Genomic DNA, 24,827 nt, shown 5'->3' on the forward strand with positions numbered 1-24,827 from the left:
TGCAAATAGAACGAATTTGTTAGGAACCCGGCCACGTGTATGTGTTAATGAAAAAATATATCTTAAATAATCGTAATGACGCTAAAGATAAATATATCTTTTTTTTTCTACGTAAATTATGTTATAAATATTGTTCTTCTCGTCATGTAAAACGGAGAACTTAACGTTCTATATGAAAAAACATGAACGCAACTGTTGCATAATACATTAAAGAATATAAATTTTATCGGCACAATGAATAAAGCTGTGACTGCAAGTTTGTATGTACTGAAATTGCAAATATACGCAATATTGATTAAAAAACTGTAATTTTTATTTTGCTATATACATTTTAATTTAATTGCTGTAATTACTGCATTTATGATCTATATGCTGGCGCGAATATTGTAATTATTGTGGAATATAAATTATTAGATATCAATTCGATAAAGAGAAATAGAAAGAGAGAGAGAGATGGAGCGACCAAAAGTGTATCTAACCAAATTCTGAAAATCGATGATCATTTTATCAAATGTTTTCACATTTCCTTACGCACTTTTTCTCTTTTTTTTCAATTATGTTTTACATTTCGCATTTTATGTTTTCGCAGTTAACATTTCAATTATTATCAAATTATTGTATGTATAAAGCTAATTGCTTTCAACACATTTATCCATAATTTCGAAAGTAAACGTCTTATAAACACATTATATTAGTTGCAATGCTCTTAAAATAATCAATTTTATTCACAGTTTCGTTAATACGTTAAATGCTCGTCGTATGCACTTATATATTCCAATGCAATTTTTTTTTTCACAGAAGACCCATATAATAAGGCACGCTTTTCTGCCTGAGAAGGCACTGAAATATAATGTCTATACTTACGTATAGTTGTAATCGCATTGCATACACGTAAATCATGCAAAGGAGGGAGATCAGTTTGAAACGAGATATCATTGATCAAAGATTATTGTGCATTAAAGTTTGTACAATTTTATATTCTCGTAACTTTTTTTACAATTTTCCTATACTGCCAAACACAATTCTTTACTCTATTTGGTTCTTTTTGAAAATTCAAAAAATTCGCTGATATATCGTCAATCATAAAAAATAAATTGTTTTTTCCTCATGTGCTTTCCATTTCTTGTACAGAGTTTTTCTTACCTCGCAGCGATGCTACAACCATAAATTTTTTGTTTCCCAAACAAAAATTCCCTGAGATCTTTGATTTCATTTCCTTTAGTTTAATGTTCAAAGTAAAACATAATCTGCATAGCAGAATGACTGTTGAAATAGATATTCTTTCTTTTTTTCTTTAACGCAAAGATAATCCCAATTTCGAAAGCAGAATATAATAATAGAATATAAATATTCTTTAGAATATTATAACAAACCAATTTAATTTAATATATACGTCCTTCTATTAATAACATTAATCTATGTAATGAAATCTATAATATAATTCAAATAACAATGAGATTAAAATAATACAAATTGACTTAAAATTTTTTGCGAGCGATCGTTGAGTCGCATCCGCTCCGCACCCATCGGGACCGATTACAATTCACTTCCAAAGAATGGACACATCGATGAAGATGGTCCTGCTGGTTCGTTTGTTTGCATCTCTTCCGCATTTTGCCCGCCCGATGCGCACAGTTCGAGATAGGACGCCGAGGATGCTTGAAACGTATTCAGAGTCTCGTTTGCACTCATTCTCCCGGAATAATTCCACGATCGCGCAGTCTTGAACGGTGGCTGCATTATCCTGACATCGTTCATGTCACAGTCGTGCGGCCGTTTGTGTGGCAGATTCGATCTTTTCTCCGCCGACGATGACGACGTAGCGATCGGTCGCTGATGCGAAGCCCTACGAGGGAAATGTTTGGGAATGGTGATGGCAGGAAAAAGGAAGACGGTGCTAGTACCCATACTCCATCGCATTTTATGTGTCTCACTGTTGTTTAAACAAAAGATCTGCCTTAACGGAGAACCATAAAATTGGCATGTGCACCGGTAATTTTTTTTTCTGATCTATCAATTGCAAAGAAAAAAATGTGACAAATATAATTTATCTTTCTCTCCTCTAAGCAATCTTTAACGTATTTCTCAAGTTTAAAAAATGCGAAGAATAAATAATGACTAATAGTAATTTTTTTTGCAGAAATATATTTTTTTCTTTTTAAATGGATGCTAACGCAGTCTAAGATAGAAGCAAAGGAGTCGTTAACCGTGGAGAAGATGCAATCGCTATAAAATTAGATCAATTATCTTGTTAAAATTTTTCGTGGCGCATTTCTCCGATGCTTCTTTATTTTATCCCTCTCTCTCTATCTCTCTCTCTCTCTCTCTCTCTCTCTCTCTCTCTCTCTTTCTCGATAACGTGTATTCATATATCACAACGATGAGCACATCTGCGGCACTGGGAAGAAGAAACGAGAAATGAACAAGGGCGAGAGAATCTCAAAAACGAGGAAAACATAATCGGACGAATATATTCTGTGTAATTCTTGGTCGTATACGATAATATTGTGTTTCGGTCATTTTTCACACAGAAATGCATCGTAGATATAAACATAGTAGATGACGCATCGTCCGATCAATGCCAGGGTTGTCGAGGCATTGTATATGAGCAATTTCGAGAATCGATATTGCGGATCTCAACCGGCAGCAAATAACCCGTACATTCTAGTAACGGGTTTTCTCTTTTTCTCTCTTTTTCGTTTTCTTACTTTCTCTATCCTCCGCACTCGAAGAAAGAGAATTGATTCTGTGTTGCAAAGACTAAAAATTTCGTTCATGCGAACAGATTACGCATTATCTGACGCGTTATAATTTCATGATCGTCGGCAATCGAACGCAACAAACGATTGACGGAATCAACTCAAGAGAATTCAAACGATTGTAAGAGACATCGGTCATCATGATCGAAAACGCTCTTCGAAAATACGCTCGATTAGAAGAGCGCGTAGTATACAACCCCGTATGCGATTCTCCGTTTCTACCTCGTTCGCTTCTGTTGCTTTCATTCTTATAAAGAGTTAAGAATCCCCTCCCCGTCTCGTTTATTAGGGGACGCGAGCCGGTTATGTACGAGCGACGGACGACGAGAGCAACGACAAGTAATAAGGGCTCGTCGCCGTCACCAGAAGTGAGGCTCGGAGTCTGGGGTGTAAGCATCTATTTGGTAGTAGGACGACCGATCGGGGATCTTACAGGGAATCGAGATGATTAAGGATATGGGTACGGATGGTAATATATTTGGTTACAACTCCATGTCCTGCGCCTCGTCCTCGCTGAAGTCGCTCATCGAGGACTCGCTATCGGAGGACATCCCATTACCGGTGCCGCCGTTCTCCTGGTCCCTCAACGCCTCCTCCGTCGCGTACTTCCTGACGTAATCTGTCAAGATAAAAATTAAAAGAACGGGAAATTACATTGCGAATGAGATATCGATATTCTAAAAGTACGCGCATACAGAAACGAGAGAGAATTTCACTCTAAGAAAGAGACACAAACTCTGATTAGCAGTGATCGTTAAAGTCTTATAATGATCCGCAATTTTATTCTACCGCGTTTCATTATGAGGAAATATATTAAACCGGCAGTATACCCACCCGCTACTTTCTTCTTATATTCTTCTGGTTTATGAAGATACATCGCGGCAGCATCACCGTTCAGGGGATCAATTGGATTGGGATATGTTAACAACTGAGGCAGAAAAGATTCGAAAATATTCGACAGGTCTGAAACAATGCAGAGAACAAGCAGCTGTTAATGTAATCCTTTATCTTTTTGTATAAACTTTTTTTTCATTCAAAACAAATCATTTTTAACTTTTGTTATCAAGCTCGATTTATAAATAAAAAAGAAATATACATCGCTGAATACATGTCTAGATTAAGTTATTTCTTATGAAACAGTTAAGTAGATGACCAAGCAAAAATTGCGCGGCAATTTTGCGCTGCATTTCGTCGAGTATAATTTTATGTGTAAACAGATACGTACCGTAAAGGGCAGTCCAAGCCTGATTTATAACATCTAGACACACCGTGCCTGAGACTTCATCAATGTTGGGATGATAGACTTTATTCATGAAACCAATCGAAGGGGATTTGAAAGGATAGTGCTCCGGCAAATGAACCCTTACTTTCCATATTCCACCTTCGTATGGTGCTGAAACATAACAACAACGTAGTATCGTTAATTATTATAATTATAATTCCCATTTCTTTACATTTTAACAACATATATTGACGAAAAAAGTATTCATCACAGCTCATAGAATTCATCGTGTAATATCAACGTGTAATCAAAAATTTATAATCGCAAAATATATTTTGATTAAAAGCGCACAAAAATTGACAAACAGTGTATATAAATATTGATCAGAATTCAGTGTTCATAATGCATATATAAATGGTAACGAATAATAAATTCTGATGATAATAGACCCAAATCTGCTTTTTGCGAGCGCTTTTGCGATTGCTAATTATTATCGTATTATTATTTGGTTTGGACTCAAAAATACAAAACATGTTACGCGTATGCACGTCGAAATTCAGCTCGTAGTCGTTAATTGTTTATCCGAATTTCAACGCGAGCTGTCAAACTAAAAATCGCGAAATAACAGCACCGTAATCTCGGAAAACCGTCATGTTTGTTGGAGAATCAGGGGTTGAATAACCGAAAAATTTATAATTCGTCGAAATACACAAGTTTCATTTAAAAAAAAAAAAAAAAAATTTATAGTAATGGCACGTACAGTTATCGATACACGATTGCAAGACAAGACGATCGTAGAGAACGCTATCTCATAATTCGCGATAGATCCGCGAAACTGGAACATCCAACGGTAAGGCCATTCTCCGGAATATTTCTTTCGTTCGGAAAGGAGAAAATAATATCTGCAGCAAAAGGGATCGTCCATTGTCACTGAAGAGTCGAAATACAGCTGTTTTCGGTCAAAAGTTCGCTAAAAGCTTTCTGTCCCGACAAAGTAAAATCGCGAGGCTTCGCACGGAGTTTTATAAAGGAGAGACAGTATTCTTGTAACGCGTGGCAAGCGACGAAACTTTTAAAGAACTCACGCGTACCCTTCCCTTTACAAAATTAACTTTTATCTATGTGTAAAGATAGTTTGTCGACCAAATATTTTCCCGACTTAAATTGCAATTAGAATAAAAAAAAACAAAGCATTTAGGATTAAAATTACAAGTATCAAATTACTAAAGTCACCTGCGCTATATAATCGCCAATTATTAATCTTTGATTATTACCGCAAATTAAATTCTTTGATATAAGAAAATAAAATAAAATTGGATTGAGTATATAAAAAGTTATTCATTGTATCTACAATGCATCGTGAAAACAGAACAATCGAGTACGATTAATTAGAAAAACACGATTTAACTGGTGATATCTCAACTGACTTCTCGATTAGACTTGATCAATTCGATACTCATTATCAGAATTCATAAGAATGATGCTCGCACACAAGTCACATGTCGTGAAAAGTCGACCTTAAAAAGAACATGACTAATATTATTCGACTTTATTACTCGACACAACAAAGAATAACAAAGTCGAATTCTATAGATTTGTCATCATCAATATGACACAGTTAATAAACAACAACAAATAATTAATGATTACTAAAACATCGACGATAATTGAAACTAAGAAGAATTGAAATAAAGGAAAAAATCAATTTTATCAAGCGAGTTATAAAAATAAATTGTGCATGCAATAAAATTAATTAATTAATCGTGTAAAAAATATAGAAATATTGAGATTCTATTTGCAATTTATTCGTCGTGTCCGCAAGTATTTAATTATTTCACAGAAATTGTAACACACATTGATGTATTGGCAAACTACACATATTGGAAAACGGAAAAATTAAATCATATTCCAGAGTTTCAATTCTCATTTCAGCAAAAAGCTAAATGGAATAAGACAACTTGTACATATAAAATTCTATAGTGGAACTTAAATAACAGAAATTTTAAAATATATTCCTTTGATCTCGTTCATTCCAATTCTCTTTATATCCTGTATATTCTCATTCCATAATTTATGAATTTATTTTGTTTGAATTTTACATAAAAGAATAATCATTCCATGCATACACATTTGAGATTCAAATTAATCTCAAACGTCATTAACTAACGTGTCTTGATGGACTGGCTTAAGTTCACTTAATTCTCGGTACAATGAAAAATCTGCTATTACGTACGTCTACGCATTCTTTTTTCCGTTTTTTTTTTTTTACGGTCCCATTCAACTGACTTTTGCTTTTAAACCCCGCAAAAGCTTCGCACGCGTACAAAATTTTTGCGTTAGTCGCTGCTTCGAAAAACGTGATTCACCTGCATGTGGACGCACGTCTACACGCTTCCTGTTGCCAGATTCACGGTAAAAGTATCGATACTCATGCATTGGCACTGGCATTGTATCCAAGCATGATGTAAACACGATCATTGCGTTGAAATTTAATAAAGTTTTGGACATCTCTACATAATTTCCATAACATATATATATATATATATATATATATATATATATATATATATATATATATATGTAATATATACATATATATAATTTGTTTTAACGCGCTTTCAGCACGCGTTAAATTTAAAAAAAATTTATTTTTTTTTAATTAAAAATTTGAGACTGTTAAAATCATACGAGATTGTTCTTAATAAATAAAAGCGTGCAAAGATATGTATAATATATTTATAAATGTAATAAGTATTTGTAATATATTTGAATAATTCGATATAAATTTATTTTTTGCTCGTAATATTCAATTCGATGACATCAAATGTAATCATTATATTATTATTATCGCTGACATGAATATTCCTGCTCACTTTAATGCGAAAAGTTTCCATACTTTAGATCTACTCAGAAAATTATTATTTTGAATAGAAAAGAGGAGATAAAAATAAATTTTTAAACATTACGCATAAATGCGAGAAGTCGGCATTTTCTCATAATTTGCAACGTTAATAGCAATTAAAACCGTATAAAAAGATGAGTTCCACGATCGCTTGAAAAAAGTTTACCAGTTGAATGACCGGTCCCGTCATTCCAGCGGTAATTTCCATATATTATCCTGCACCTTTGACTCTCTCATTTTATCAATCGGATATTCGTTCGAAAATATAAACGGTATACAATTTACAGCGAAAACGCTCCATACGCATATTATTTTTTTTATTCGCGTATCGATCAATGTTCGTATGACAACTACAAATCAAACGAAAGACTATGACCACTTTTGTTGGAAAAAAGCGCTGATTAATCCAATTGCTTCCTAAGCAAGAAATTTTTCAAAAATAGATAAAACGACATTTAAAAAATTATTCTTCTCTATAAATAAAAGACTTTAAATAAAAGATTCGCATGAAAATGTTCTAATAAAAAAATTACATCGCGAGAATACTTTTTACGACTCGTGAGCGATGAGAATTTACGTAAAATTATTTAAGTAAAAATCAATCAAGCGCGTACGGACGAGCCCAAGTATGAGCAGCTGGAATTGAACAGAGCAAACATAAATTTTTAATGGATTTGCATTCTACATTTGTGCATGTTCGCGGTACAATATAGAGTTTACGTCCCATTGATATGTGCGCTTACAAACAGTAAGTGAGTTTTATTTCCATCCAGAGACGCATAAAAGTGCTATCCACGTGCGCCTAGCAATAAAAAAAATCGCAAACAAGGCACTCCATTTTCGCTTGTTGTGATGCATATATATCGTAACTCTGTCTAAACCCAGTATAATGAAAGTTTACATTATTCACAGTGCATCCGACATTTTACGCAAAAGCTCTGATGTATATCGCGTTATTTATCCGCTGAAACAGAATTAATCCATGGTTTTTAATGAGTTGAGATCAAGCTCGTTATCGTTTTTCCAAGTGTCACGACAATTTAAATTTAGCGACAAAAAAATACTGAGGAGGTTTAAAATTTTTTTTATTAAATAAAGAAGATAAAACGAGAATGAGATTATCGGTTAAAAGATTATTATTTTATCCGGAATAAAAAGTTTGATGAAAATAATAACCATTTTTATTTAATTTTATTGACGCGCGTATTGTTTTCTCGCGGAAAAATTTTTGCTCGGCCTTCGCTGTTTATAAATACACTAAGTGCTCGCGATTTTTCTCTCGCGACGACTTCTGTGCGTCATCCGCTGGGGTGCATATCAGGAGACACGGCACCCCCTCGCTCGCGTGCAGATGCGGATGCAGTTCGATACGGAGAAGCTCGCGCTGCAACCGGCGCTTGGCCCACTGACCCAGTTCCTCGCTCTTCCGCAAGTGTGTGTCGCACTTTGTCACGGTAAGTTATACATGATACAAGAGAACGGTGTGCTGCTCTCAGCTTCCACTTTCGACGTTTAACATGAGCGTGATCCGAAGCGTGATGGGCGTCGCTTCGCGGTTTCAGTTGAGATGCGCGACGACTCTACATGACAATTACGTAAATGGCCGACAATACACGCGCCCTTGAATAACGTAGAATTTTGTTGCGAAAAAAGGGTAGTATATATAAAATTAAAAATAAAAGAATTTTTTGACAGATAGAATTGGATGTACTTGGATAAATAGAAGAAATAAGCACGCTAACAATAAGTCTATAAATAAAATGCATAAACAGCACTGAATATTCTATGATGCGTTGCACTGAGTTTATTATTCAAATTCAATTTATATATTAAAAGATATTAATGACTGAAACCCAGCAAAATTAAATTATTTTTCATGCCTCGAAATTATATTCAATTAAGATTAAATGTTAACAAATTAAAATCAAATAAAATAAAATTAATCGTATCAAATGTATTACTTCGATTATTATTTTAGTTTCATATTTGAAAATTATTATGTCTTTCATTTATAAAATAGACTTTCTACAAAAAAAAAAAAAAATAAAATAAAATAAAAGTTTTATCAATTTCGCATAAATACAATGAATTTTGTAGACCGTTTAATAAATCGTTTTTAAACATAAACTCATATACAGGCTCTGGATTTAATTCAATGTTAATTCGACCAATTCATTTATGATCGGTTCAACAAGATTACGAGGTCTTATGCACGAATAATTTCCAGTATGACGCAAGCACAGCTTCGATGTAGAAACTAGGTCGAGTAGAATTCCCATCGAAAAAGATCTTTTTTGTATCAAGCGAAGAAAATAGATCGCCATTTTTCATCGATTTCAGCCGTTTTAATGAACGCTTACTCATTAACATTGCCAGCATCCGCCGACCAAAAAAAAAAAAATAATAAAATAACCGAGATAAAAATCTTTTTGAGAGCAATATGCTTATATAAGATTTAACGTTGATAACGCAATTATATATAATGAAACTTTAAAATATAAATTAATAATAATAAATTATGTTAAAACCTCAAACTGTCTGAAATAAAAATCTTAAAGAAATAAATCATTAAAGATTAGCAATATAGAGGGATAATTTATATTACTGATTATATGTTTGTGCGTTCGCGGTTCAACGCCTGATAAGCCTAAAAAAATGATGAGATACTTTTTCTTTCAATAATTCTAATTAAAAGGACATTGACGCGTCTGCGTGAGCGTGTATGTAGCGAGACGGATAACTCCCCAAAGATTAAAGTCATCGGACTATGTAAACAATTTTTCTTTCTCGCCAAATCGATGTGCAAACGGTTCATTGGAAAAACGAACGGTGTGAAACGGGCATAAAGTTCCCCCACGTCGCATAACGTGGCACAGAAACGGAGTTATTATTTGACACCAGTCGATAAGCGAAGTCGTCCAACTTTTTTATCTATAGCTGAATATATATAAAGACTTCAGTCCCTTCCACAATCACCTATATGAATAAAGTTTGCACGATATCTCTAGATAAATTTGACAAATATATTCTCTTTTAATGTGAATGAGAGAAAGAAATTATTATTTATCGTGTAACTTTCCAATTTGCAATATCAAATGGCTTGTAGAGTAATTCAGTTTGTTAAGAAGATTGATTGACGAAATGACGAATAAAGAGAAAATTAGTGATAAAATATCTCTATGATATCTCTAGTAAACATTTCTCGTAATATCGAACAAATCATCGTTCCTGTATTGATCACCATCCTTACAAAGTTACACAATAATAATAGGTCGTCATCATCATTTTCTCGAAATCTCACGATTCGATGAAGTCGATCATATGCTCTCTTGGATAAACGAAAATAATTGAAACACATAAAATTCACGTCAATACAACAAGATATACTTCTTTGCGAGAAAATTCCACAAACTCGATTGCTTGAATCATAAACGGAAAAAAAAACATGCCGAAGATTATCTTCGCAGCTCTGATAATCGTTAAACATAAGTTCGTGAAAATTTTTCAATGATAAAATAGTTTTCTCAAAGGACAGCAATGTCAATCTCGAAAGAATAAAAGTAGAAAACAGAAAAATGGATAATTAAATGACGGAGTTCCACGAATAAGACTCTCGATTTCTACGTAAATGCGCAACTATCGTAATTCTACGGTGAGTCCTACGTAAATCCTTTTGATCTCCTTTTCCGCTTGATGACAAGCACTTGCGCTTCAAGAGTTCCCTACATTCAAGGATTAGACGAGGATACGACATCGGGAAATTTCCGTTCCGTGAACGACGTAGACTAAATAGACCTTGTCACTGTTTAACGACGACCACGATGCACCAGACTCAACAGAGATTAGAATTTACTTGTATAAATCCAGAAACTCTCGGCGCTGACACGTGTACTTCTTCGATCTTGCGTTTCCCGGATAATTATAGAATATAGATGTTTGAAAAATAACCGGCTGATGTCGTCTGCGGTGTTTCCAACGCGAGAAATTTTCCATTTTAACGCGTATACGCGTATTAATTTACGTAGTACTTGCGTGCGACTTAAAATCTGACGATTATAAACAACATTTATTTATAATTAAAACAGCTAGTTAAAGTGGTTAAAATAAAATGACTCATTGTAGATAATTAATATCACAAATGTTTTTAAATATCACTTCAATTTCAATTCGGCGAGATCTCGTAATTACGAAATGATCGTATTCGATTTTCAATTACCGTGATTTTCACATCGGATGTCAATTATTTTTGCTAATGGAACGTAGCAATGACATTCTATAGCGATGCACGTCCGAACGCGATTGCTTCGAGAGAGTTTGCAACGTGATAGAGCAACATGGCAGAGAATTATTAATGGATTCGGAAAGACTGCCACCACCAGAGAGTGCGCCCGCATTGTCAACCTGCTTGAAAATCGCATATATAATTTCAGTATAACCGCATTAAAATTATCTGCCCGCGATTCAGTGAAGACAGATAGCGTGCGGAAAGTGACGCGTTCCGGAATGCATTTCGCTGTAGATTTATACCGATAACGAGGACAAGTCACAGTAATATTTGCGTAAAGACGATGCGCCGAGTAGAAAAATATGCTTCGCCAAAACATCCTTTTGACATATCATATAATAATTAGACCGATAAAAAAAAAAGATATGCGAAAAAGTACTCGGTCAATATTACATAGAATGTAAAATTAAATGAATGACAGAGACAATTCGCAATGACGTTCCCACGTTTTTCTTCTTCAGATCACTGTTAAAAATTTTTCGATGCAAACAATGCACAATTGAAAGGAAAATTCAATTAGTTCCTCTTTCTATTCCCGACGCGTTTCAGAGACACGTTACTTCGCCTCGCAACTTAAAGTGAAACATTCTGTATATTTTATGGAATACTGCGCTGATGCGGCTTACATTCCCATAACTCTCTTAACAATCATAGTATAACAGGGCCGCCTCTCTTAGGGCAAACAGAATCCTCGGGCGTGTTGAGGCATCGCGTTAAAGTGGGTCATCACACAGCGGAGCCCACGGTATCTCCAATATGTAACATCGTCAATCGCTCGTTTACAAGCATTTCCAAACGATCCCATAACGCTTTGGGCACTAAAGAGTATCTTCGATAAATTTAAACTTGAATTTCTATTCGGTGAAAATTGTCAGAAATATCTCTCGATGTGTGAACAGTACTTAAATTCCTCATGCGAAACTCAATCTTATCGACGTGCGCTTTTGCCAGTCTAATAATAATGCGACTCGCTTCGTAAAAGACGCGGTATCAGTGTAACTCGCTTAGAGCATTACGTATTTAAGTTTATGCACAATATTTGACGTTATCGGAACGCTCTATCGGCTTCAACAAAATATGTTCAAACAGATTACGATTTCGCATAAACTGATATAATTTTTGAAATTTTTAACGCAATTTAATACATTAAATAACTATTTCTGTACCTCGCGATAAATGTGCCATCTAACTAAATGATGAACAAACAATAAAATGCGACAGGAACTGGTTAATCAAATAGCAAACAGGCGCGCCTAAGCGTCTCATTATGCAGGAAGCTTTCCATGCATCCGTTTGCATGCGTAATGTGCAAACGACATACATATTATTGTAGAAACTATCGGCAAACGCAAGGAAGATGAAAGAGATATTTATGATTTTCTTTCACTCATTCACGGGTCTCACTCTCTGCGTTCCTCCTTTCTTCCCCCTTCCTTCTCTCTCTTTCTCTCCTTTGCCGGCAAAAAATAAAGTAACCTTATCATTCCATAATCTTTGCCCTGGTTCGACGACCAATTACTTTTCTTCAAATGGGATAATTGTTGCTTTGAGAAATGACACGCGTCGCACGATTTCGTCTCGATACGATCACAGTCGCATGTAAGCCATGTAAATAATTGTGAATTAATTATTATATGAATCATACATTTTTTATTTTTTTTTTTACGTTATTTTCACTTCACAATCAATAATTCAAAAATTTTTAAACGCTCTTTTAGATATTCAGTTATTGATTTTATGCGCTCGCGATATATTAATATTAAAATCATTGATGTAATAAAAAACGGTATATGAATTATATTAATTGGGAAAAAATAAATATTTATATTAAACGAAATTATACGTAAAACTAGACCGTAGGAAAATAAGATAAGGTGAGAAATTAATTTGTAGAAGTGGAAACAAGAGTCAGTCCATCTAATATTTTTATAAAAGTTATGGCTATTAAAATTCAATTTATTAATGACTAATAATTTTAACGTTTATATTTGTTACACGAATCTTACGATAATTAACTCCATTGTAATATAAATAAAATTTTAACACGAAACGTCTCACGAAACGATGATTGGGAAAAATGTAGAAACTTTTGCCTCCGATATAGAGGCACATTTTAAACGAAGCCGGCAGCCGTTCAAGGGCTCCGATACATTAATACAGAGTCAAGGTGAGTGCATTATGCAATCTTAAAGCACGATTAAAATCAAAGCGGTAAGAAGGCGATATTGATACTGAGAAATGTTTATTTGTATTCTAAACATGAACTAAATATAATCCATTTTTTGTCTTTTTGGAACGTTTTTGAATACATATTATTTCTAACAAATAGCGAAATCTATACATTGCGCGTTATGAAACTCTTCATTTCATGATGCGATTATAAAGTAAATATCTGCTGACTCTAAATAAGCAAAACATATTTAGACAAATAAGACTGACATATTTAAAACACTCAATGTGCATACACTACACAGAGATATACATGTCGTAATTCAATCATTTAAATAACCAGAGGTCGAGTCTTCTTATTAAAGTATATAATTTATAATATCGATATTGGTCGTAGTAATTGGCAATTCTGCAATATATTATATCGTTCGAAACAGATTATATGCCTATTATATACATTAAAATAAATTTATACTTTTATTGCCTTATTCGCACGAATGTCGTTGTGTGTGCAAAATTACATTTTTATTTCATAATATATCGAAATAGACATAATTTCCTGCACTTTCTTTCTCAATCGAATCACGTACGTATGTATTATCCGGTACACATTTCGTTCGTGAAAATCGTGACGGTAATACAAGATTCTCATTTCTCTTTAACAAATTTCAGTTATATATAAATTCTGAAAATGACCTCAAAATTTATGAACCGTTCACTTTTTCAGTTCTATGAAACGAAATTAAATTTTGTCGAATAATTTAATCAAAACAAAGTTCCATCGCGAATAATAAGCTACTCAAAACAATTAGTATATTCTTCAATGACACTTTACCCAGTTCCCACTCGTTTAGTGAGAAAACACATCGTATAGCCACGAATCTCTCGCAGTTTAAATGCAATCGAGGAGGAGCTGTAATATATCGAAAACCTTTGTTCACCATCTCGCAGTTCACCAAATCTATTTTCAACGTTTGTGTGCAGAGCGCGAATATCCGATACGTATCTGGAATTTAATTCACGTTCGAGCGCTAATAATCCACCGAAACGATTCTCGATCGGAATTTGATAATTGCAGAATAAAAAAAATTTTTTTAGTCAAGTAACTCTAATCAGAATAGATATTTCTTATAGATTTTTTTTGCCATAAAAAACAATGCCATTGTCCAAATTGCTCCATCACATTAGATTTTAAAGTTATTTTGAATTTTAAAATGAAAAATTTTTCATCAAGAGACCCCTACTCTGATTAGAGTTATTTGACAACATTTTTTTTGTCGACCTGTGTTATCTTCAGCAATTAATAAAATCGCGAAGACTCAATGCTTGTCAATTTATGCGGCAAGTTATTATATTATTAATGAAATATAACACATAAAGTGCTGCTCGGTAGTTATATATACACACACAAACAATAGATATATATTTTATAATATATATATTAAAAATTTATAATTATATATTATGATCTATAATTATATATTCGAACGAAAAGTGAGACTGCATATTCAAACATATTCAAACATAGAGATTGTCGTTTCGAACAACATGAAACGAGAATAACCAACACTAGTTTAGCAATTTTGAGGTGAAAGTATTAATATTCTACATCCATTCGAAATTGCGAGGAGCATTCAATAGCGGTCAAAATAATTAAATGAACAAATTAATTAGCTCGTGTTTTAATAGTGTACATTAAACATTACGGCTATATTCGAAATTCTATATTCATAAGAATTATATAACTTTTAAAAGACTAAATATTCTGAAAATATAAGGGAAAATTAGCTCCAAAAATGTTAGAGTAATTCCGCTAATATAGTTGGAAACAATTAACGCATGACGTGCAGCGCGATCTGTTTTAAAACACTACGAGAGCATCTAAAAAAGTTGTTTCATTAGCGTAAACTTACGTAAGCTTCTCTCGTAATACGCTTTGTTGTATTTTAAATACCTGCGTTTCGTATATATTTCCAGAATTCAACCGAACATTTAAATTAAAACTGGTAAAACATACGCGAGCAAGCAATTATTTTATTTCTCGTTTAGAAACAAATCGAGATATTTGTTCCATATATTTCGATAATCTTATAATTGCACAAGATGAGGTTTAAATATCGCTCAAAAAATTTTCCGATTATCGTAAAGATACAGTTACGTGTTCTTTTTTTCTCATAATTAAAAAAAAAACAATTATATTCCATGAATATATGCGCTTTCATCTATTTTGCGACTGGAAAATGAACGCATGTAAATGAACTCGCACGCACCTGCAGCTGCATCATTTGCCGAGAAGGTTGTCTGAAACACGATCTGATCTACATCATTCCGGGGGTAGTTCGATGATACTAATTCGTCAACGGCGGCAAGTGAAGGGCGGCTGGACAAGCGAAGCCGTACACGCGTATATATAGAGAAAAAAGAGAATACATAAAATTGATTATGCAATTACGGGCTACAACGATCGATCGCGGAAGAAGAAATAATCGAGTATTCTATATTATCAGCACCGCATTAACACCCAGACCCAGGAACGACCAAATGAAATCTTTTTAATCTATCGTAAGTCCTACAATTAGTGGATTTGAGAACAGATGCAAAATTTAAGAATAAATTAACGTTTCATTTTTGCTTCAAAAAAATTGTACTTGTAGTCCTTCATTTTCCCCCAAAAATAAGATAACATGTAGATAAACATTGAGGAAATGCAAAGTGTATTTTTTTAATGTATTTACACACAATTTTAATAAGATAAAAATTTTTCAATAGTGTTTTAACAATGTAAGCAATGTAATATTAGAATGAGAAACAATATTAATATTCCAATCATGAAATAAAAATATGATGCTATATTTTATAATTCTTTTCCTACTTTCGAATTTTGTACAGATCTTTTGCGTGTTTTAGCGATACGTAACGCAAACGGCATCGAATCCGATTACGTTGAATATCACGTTTCTACAATTTGTTCGGGCAATCCAGACAAAGATTATCCTGCGGTACGTTCTGCCGCAAATGTAGCATCAGAGTAACAGCCTCAGTCTCGGAGTTTGGTCTTAAGCAAATGAAATTATATTCGCGGATGCAGCTGCGCCGTTTCAAAGGGCCTATCTAAAACGCGATCTAATTTAAAGAGTTTACGAATCTAATCGCGCAATTTCAACTGATTTACCTTGATCTGAGGATCAAGAAACTTTCATCTTCGGACGGCTTGCTTTTCACCGTGGCAAAGCGAAATTCATTATTCACGATTATAGAATTTCAGTCGACCCGCTAAAGTGAGCACAGTAAATTGACTGAAATCACGAATCCGTAAATTTGTTTCGTCCAGTGTGGAATCGCGATTTCTTTTTCCTATCAAATAATAACAAAATTCAATCTCGCAGTTAACAATTTATCATTCTTTTTTATGTTGATCATCACGATTTTGATTTATTCGCTCACGATTTGAATTGAAGAGAAAAGTTCGATTTTACGAATCGTTTTTGTATGAAATAAAAAGATTTAATAAATATAAATTTGAAATTCCTGCGATAATTTCTTTTTTAACTGCTGTCTACAAAACTGTCTGCAACCTGTTTGTATTTATCCGCAGGATAAACGGATAAACACACACAGTCATGTCACTATCTTCAACATGATCTACTTGAAAACGTTCTCTTAGAGACAGGTATGTGCGTCTCTTTAGTCGAGTCAAGAAACTTCCTTTCGCGAGAGACGCCTGCCAATCGATAATATACTTCACACGTATGTCCAACAAACCGAGAAAATCGCAAGTACAAGTTGCATAAGCGTATCCGGTTCTAAAAGATGCGCAAGAATCTTGGAATATCATGAAGTGAAAACGTATGAAACGACTCATGTTTTAATCATATTCTACCTTACGATTGCAAGTGCGAAAACTTTAAGAAGCTTCATGATAAATTATAGTGTTTGATACAATTATAATAAAATTACAATAGAAACCAAAAAGCCAATTGAAAGACTATACATGCCGTCAAATTCATTATAAAATTCATAAAATTACTAACAACCTAAATTATTAAGATAGTAATCGAGACGCGTATTTTCAGACGTGTATTTTAATTCCAGTACTAATAACGTTAATAACAGCAATCCAAGGTGATACGCAGAAAACTATAAAATTGAGCGTGACAGAAAAAAACGCGAAGGACACATCGAGTATTGCATTGATGTGGCTTCAATGTCAGGTAAGATTGCAGTGATAAACATCTTTATCCGTAATTGCACTTTGCTGATTGCAAATCACATCGTATCTTATTTTAAGACACATATATAAAATTAAAATAAATTTTTTAGCGAACCAAATTATAATATTCCTAATTATCATTTTATATAACCTAATTGAATCACTGAGTTGCAAAAGAAAAATTATAATGCTGATTAAATTAACTACAAATCACCATAAACGATGCGACCAGTATTGAACGTTGTATGCAATATGAAACAATTCAATTATATTCAAATGATCATTTTAAATTGATGACCTCGAATAAAATTTAGTTTCATATATTGCATGCATTTCTTATTTATAATTAAAATATAGTGGGATGGTATACTCACTCCCTCGTGGACCGTAGAACTTGACGGAGAATTCATTTAGTCCTCCCAGGATTGTCACCTCGTGTTTGCTTTCTATTCTGTTTGAGATAAAGAGAAGTTAAGGAAAATCGTGTCTCTCTTTCTTCGTTTCGTCATATTACGCGCCTCTGCGCCTTTCTATGACGGGAAGGACAAATCACAGGCTAGCTGTCGACGGTGAGAAACGAGACAGTAATCAATGTAACGATGCACTTGGAAAATTGAAACAGAGGTATAATAGAGAAGATGTAAAATTGTGCCACGGAGGCCGCAGCGGACCGTTACAACCAGCATACGACTATCTATCTATCTAACTGGCACAATACACGAGTGACAATGCAAAACCGTATCATTTTTTTTTCTCTCCTTTTGTTTGTTTTCTTAAAATTTATATGATTCAAATATGAATTAAATTTGTAATGATATTATTAAACCAAACGACTTTAATTTTATCATTTCATGCTAGCTTATGTTTTATATTTCTAAATATAAACAGAAGTGTGTATATAGCACGCATACATATATATATATATATATATATATATATATATATATATATATATAATTTACAATATAAATTTAAAAAATGTAAAATTTTCTGTTACTTTTGATAATATAATTTCAATAATATAAAGTTCCTATATATAAATTATACCATAAAAATTTATAAATACTTAAATCTAAATTTACAAATATTTTTTGTAAATTTAACTTTCCAAAACATATATATGTATGTTCAAAATTTAAAAAAAATTCTATAATATTTTTTTACATTTTTTACTGATCTTATAAAACAAATTCTATTTCTAAAAAAAAGTTCGATAAATTAATTATTTGTTCAGGATAAATAAATATTAAAAATCTGTAAAGAGAAATATTACAATTTCATCTATCACATGCAAAATTATGATAATGTAAGATCTATATGTATAAAAAAAACACGCGCTTAAAAAGGGACTATAGAGGATAAACTCTCGCGCATACATACACACCATTAAACTGAAACGTGCTAGTGGAGGTCGCTGGCTCGCTTATCGCTTGTGTAAGAGTAAAACTTTCGATGCGTGCATTAGAAAGTGCTTATCTAAACGGCGTTTCACATGAAAAAAAAAATGAGTTATCTTTTTTTCCCTCTCGGGAGACGCAACGCGAAACTCTCCGCTGCGTACGAAACGCAAGCGGATTTTTTTTCAACTGATGATTTATGTCGAAGCGAATCGCAAAAAGAGATTTCATTTGGACGCGCAAAAATTTCGAGCAAACGATTTTTCGCCACAAATATTAAGAGATTACATCGAAATATCCGTGCAATCTAAAAGTATCAAATTATTTGTTAAGTTCCGCATTTACGGTATCGCGCAATAATCTTGCGATTCTCGTGGTACGTTACTACATTGTGAAATTTATGAGTCATACATTTATCGCAAAATCTGTGCCGCGCGTGGCGCTGCAATAAAACCCATTTTAATTAAATTATTCAACAACCTCACCATGCGCGGAAGCACTTTTTCGACGCGTCGTTTTCGAAATAAAAATGTCAATTTAATAATCCTCGCGTCGCAAAGTGACGTAAAAATTGCTGAGATATTTAAATCAAATGTACTTTCACCGTAACGATTAATTAATATCATAATGATTTTGATTCGTGCATTCGAACATATTTTTCATGTCAACATTTTTACATTTATATACATAAAATCTGTTGTAACAAAAATTTTACCAAATAGACGCTCATATCCTCTCTTAAATCTTCGGATTTTATGGATGTTAAAAGCGCGCCGCTTTTTACGAGATAAAATACCATACTTGCAATTTTTTATCCCGCGTCCTTTGTTTGGAAAACTCTATGAAAAATAAAAAAGAAAAGATCAAACGTGCGTGACGCGTAACACGCATGTTATCCGATAACCATTTTTCCTTTATGTTTTGCAGCGAACGCTTATAGACCGCGCTCAATACGCGAACGCGATACTCTTTGCTCTCACCTGCAGGGGCAGGTTCCAGAACTTTGTTATTCGCAAAATCACATTCCGTAAACGTGTTCGATTCCACCGTGTTCTCGAATCTGCGGCGATTACATTGTAAAGAAAAACGCACAAAAACCCCTCGCAGCATCGTCGCGGCGAAACAATGAACGGATACTTCGAGGAAATAAACTGTGGTTGTGAATCGCACGTGGGTCTCGCCACGTTTACACGCGCGCGGCTTAATCGTTCTCTCGTTGCGACACGCGATAGCACGCCCTCGTCACGCGGCATTGATTGGAATAACTATACCTCCGCCTCCACATTTCATTCGGGGTGCTCCAGCAGTCAAAGCTACAAGTTTCAATCTCCTATTATAATATCGAGTAATTATAAATTGTAAAATATAAATTGTTATATTAAAATAATAATAATTACAATGTGTTATTATAATAACTTTAAAAAATAAAACAATAACTAAAATAAAATAATAACTTTATAATGTGTTATTTTTGACTTTTACTGTGACTTGTTTAATCAACAAAATTCTGAAATTGATAAAAAATTTTTACCATTCTCAATCTTTTCTCTTTTCTACTCTCGTTTTTATTACTTATATAATGTATTTATTTTCATAGTTTTACATCGTTGTTTCAATTACGTTAAAAGCCACAATAAAACAAAATAGAAGTAATAGACTGCTTGAAAGCAAAAGTCTGCTGGGAAGGAGCTTGAGTTAACGTCATAATAAAAATTGCAGTCTCTACTTCAAATAGGAACCCGCTTGGTATCTTTCCCGATGGCGAGACGTGAAAGAGGTAAGATATGCAACGTTCGGAAAGTACAAAGGAAAATTTCGTGACGGAACAGAAGGAATCGTGTCGGGAATCATCGCGCGCGTTCGCATTTCGATTCGAGCCAATCTCTCATCGCGGATCATCGAACAATCGCTCTTCTCCGTATACGTACGTGAATTATCATTATCGAGAGAGAGAGAGAGAGAGAGAGAGGGACGGGGGGGAGAGCACATACTGAAACTCGTATAGTTACTTTTTCTGACACGGAATCCGATCACAGTCGGCCTTTCCCCAGCACTATTCCTATTATCGTAGAATAATGGAGATATCATCTCGCGTGTACGTCTCATCACGATCATCTCTATTCATGTGCTCTAATACACACGGCTGAATTAGCCGCGGCAAGCATCCTGTTACGAGGAACGGCGACATGTGCGTCTGACAGACGCGCATCCAATGCGCGTTATTAGAGAACAAATAGCCTTCATATTTCAACGTTGAATATTGACATCGGGAGACTGGAAATTGAAAAAAACTGACCGAAAAAATAGGAAAACAAGTTACTCATCGTGTAATAAAATCGTGTCATAAAATGTATGAGGTATATCCAGAGATAAACAAATAATATTTTGTCTTGGAAATCTTTATAATTCAATTTTACATTTTAATTTCGAGTGTTTATTTTCATCAGGTGTTATATGAATTTTAGAAACGCGATGTATTTGAAAATACGAGACGAGAAATTAAAGGAGAAAATTATGTCGTATTTATTTCAGAACGAATTAACGGTAATCGATGTCTCGCACACGAGGGTGAGATAAATTTTGCGAAAACAAATTCACGCATGGACGAATAGGTGAAATGCGTTACAATGAGTTACAGTAACACAATCCCGGTATACATTGTACGAAATGAGCGCAACGTTTAATCCAATTGAATAGCACGCCTGCGTCGAAATTGTCCGAACGGAAGTCTCTAACGGCCATAGCTCCAAGGATTTCACATTCCCATCGGTGGAGCTGCAATGCGCAAGATACACCATAAACGAATAGGGACAACGAAACGGAAACGATTGCTCAATCCCAGGGGACCGTTACATTCTCTCTTGCCCGCGCAATGTTGCTGTTTACAACGTTGAACGAGCCGAGGACGCGTCCGCCTTTCTTTCCACATCTACATATCCCCTACTATCTATCGTCAATATACATTACTGTAATGCCCCTTTATTGGGGTTTTCACAATTTCTTTTTATCATGCTTTTTCAATATCATGCTCATGTATTAACATAAAAAAAGTCAAAGCTAGATATTATGTTTCAGAAAATTTAAAGAAGGAAAAAGTCAAAGAGAGAATCTATGATTGAAAGTAGATAAAATAAAATAGATAATAAAAGTAGGTGAAATAAAAACACATTTATAAATATTAAATATGTTCAAATAAAACATAGATAGACAATTAGACTTTTATGGAACAAGCTTAGTCCACTTTTCAATTCAACATACATGTAAAAATATTATTAAAAAAAAATATATATATATATATAAGATAGAAATTTAAAAACACAATTAAATATAACACAATACAGAAAGAAAATCCAGGAAAGAAAAACAGAAATAATTAACTGCGATGAAAGTTAATCACATAGGAGGAATCAACGAAGTAAACCTCCTACTTTCTAACGAAAATTAATATAAATTATGTTTGAATCGGAAACATAGTCACATAGATAGAAGATATCGCCATAGAGATTGCGATAGATGAAATGTTTGCCAAGCAGTTGCTGAAACGAAGGAATCACGAGATGAGAAATAAAAGAGACTTCATCTTTTAACGCGCAGCATTTTACGACCGTAAGAGAAAAAGCTACAGGCGACTTCGCAGAAAGTACGAACGTAGCGCGATTGAGGTATTCGATTTCTAATTCCGCAATGCGGAAAAATAAAAAAAAAGCGCAAACGAAGCTTTACGATAAAATTCTCAACGAGCGGAAGAAAAATCATTACGCATCTCTCCGCTTTCCTCCCTCCGATGTTATTTTTCTCTCGACGAAAGACAATGCTTTTCGATTAAATTCAGCGAAAAGAAATATAGTGTAACGTTATTTCAAGTACAAAATTATTCTAATTAGAAAATAGAGAAAGAGCATACAAGAGAAATATTCTCTCTAAAATGTCCTCGGTATTCTCGCTATTATGTTTTGTATGATTCCCACAAGAGAAAATGACATTCCGTTTAAATAATCGCATACGCGGAAAAATCTTCAACTGGATGGATTGTCCGTAAAAAAGCCGCGATCTTTTTAAACAAGATGACCTGCATTTTTACGACGCGCTCATTCGTTAATTAATATTATACGCGCGAAACACGCGTAACCCGCTCAACGATACGCATCTCGCGATGAAACCGCAACGTGATAGCCTATCCTATCCCACTCATGTGTACGCAAAAGCGCTCTCAAGCCTTTATGGTAAGCCATTAACGATCTCTCCCTCTCTCTACTTCCTTCTCCATCGAGTATTTCGTTAATTACATCATAATTGATTATAATTTGATTTCGAGGAGGCATTGGATACACAAAGAGACTTCTCCATGCGCGCAAGTAGCGCGTACATCCCAAATTACATTACCCGCAAAATCTATCCATTGTAATGGTCACGGAGATCCCGCCGGGATTCATATCGATGTGATTTATCGCGATCGAGTATAACCCGGACGACCCCGCCGCTAGTGATTTCGAACGACAAATCAGACGAATCTGAGGAACAATACCGTGGATCGTTTTGCGATGCTAACATTAATGGATTGCGGATGATTCCGCTTCGCTTGCGACGAATATCGATTTACGACGCGTATAATTATCGCAGAACATCTAGGAATATAGACGGAGATGGATTTTGTAAAAATGACTATTAAGCAAAAAAAAAAATCGTAATAATAAATAAACAAAGCGTATATAGTCCTCAATAAAGATGCTGTCGAGTAAGAAATATCTTGTAAATTTTACTGTCATTATTATAAATTTTAAATATATATATCGGAACACTGCTGCTCGCATTAAAGCGTCATCTTCTATAAAACGGAGTTATTATCGTTATACTTGACACTCTATACTATATATAAAAGACCAATTATCCGTACGCTAAGTATTGGAAGTCCGGTTGAGGATAGCTATAAAGCTTCAAAGAAAGTATATGACATTAGCTCGGCGTATACTCTCAAGCGACAAATAAGTATTGCGTAACAAGCGATAATCCTATATATAAGCGGCTTAAACTGTACTCGACGAGCGCGAGGTATGAGAGAAAGCGAGAAATTTATCTCTAATAAAATCCGCATCTTTAATTATATCCGCGCGCGCGCGCGCGCGTATTGCATCGAGCACAAAAGCACGGATCGTGCATTCTGTTGCACGCAATCGTCTCGGAGTGCGCTTTTTATCGCGACTTCCCACGACGCGCACGAAACGCGCGTCATCGACATTAAACGAGGGACGCGCCTAATTACTCTAATTAGATACAACCCATGATGGGCGCAAAAGGATTCGATTTCGGAAACCGTTAGGAATAAACGTCATAAGTCGCTCCGTTTACAGCGCGCACCCGTTTCCGTCAATCCTAAGATAGGCCTTGGAACGATCATTAATAATCCGAGTATCGCGTCTTCCGATATACAATGCGTATCAGAATTTCTGTATCTTCTCTCGACCTGCGTTCCAGCGGAAAATAATGAACTCTTTCAACGTATAATATTTTAAATATGTAATCGATAAAAAATTGCAAAAGTTTAGTAGAGTAATTTTCAAGAATCTAAAAAAAAGACCAAAAAAAAAAGAGAAAACAAGTGCTAAAATTTAATTTTTCAGCTTATTTGCTAAAAACGTAACGTTTGCTCAGCGTATTTGCTAAAAACGCTTTACGTTATCGAATTTAATAAAAAAGGTAGAAAGTTTTTATAATTCTCAGGGGATTTTCTACAAACTTAAATTATTGAACGCTCTTTCTCTGCTCTTAAAATATCTCTCGGTCAGCTTAAAACATCCTGCATAGAGGATGAAACGATCAGAACTTCCCACGCGGTTACGCAGCAAAACGCAAGGTCCCCCTCGTTGATATCTTCGCTTTTGCGGC

At 34.3% G+C, this 24,827-nt stretch overlaps 1 protein-coding gene across 5 annotated transcripts in view; it reads right to left on the reverse strand.

The window, feature by feature from the left end:
- Positions 1 to 291: 291 nt before the first annotated feature.
- The window catches only part of LOC126855756 (ubiquitin-conjugating enzyme E2 H), a 30,963-nt gene continuing 6,427 nt past the window's right edge, over positions 292 to 24,827 (reverse strand). For all 5 annotated transcript variants that reach the window (XM_050603652.1, XM_050603650.1, XM_050603651.1 and 2 more), the window contains exons 3-6: positions 17,922 to 17,998; positions 3,985 to 4,152; positions 3,594 to 3,722; positions 292 to 3,378 (exon numbers count right to left, since the gene is read on the reverse strand). In XM_050603652.1, coding sequence (XP_050459609.1) covers positions 3,242 to 3,378; positions 3,594 to 3,722; positions 3,985 to 4,152; positions 17,922 to 17,998 — 511 coding nt within the window. In that variant the 3' untranslated portion in view covers positions 292 to 3,241. The remainder of the gene's footprint in view (positions 3,379 to 3,593; positions 3,723 to 3,984; positions 4,153 to 17,921; positions 17,999 to 24,827) is intronic.

The sequence above is a fragment of the Cataglyphis hispanica genome, chromosome 17, assembly GCF_021464435.1.
Source record: "Cataglyphis hispanica isolate Lineage 1 chromosome 17, ULB_Chis1_1.0, whole genome shotgun sequence".
NCBI classification, from domain to species: Eukaryota; Metazoa; Arthropoda; class Insecta; order Hymenoptera; family Formicidae; genus Cataglyphis; species Cataglyphis hispanica.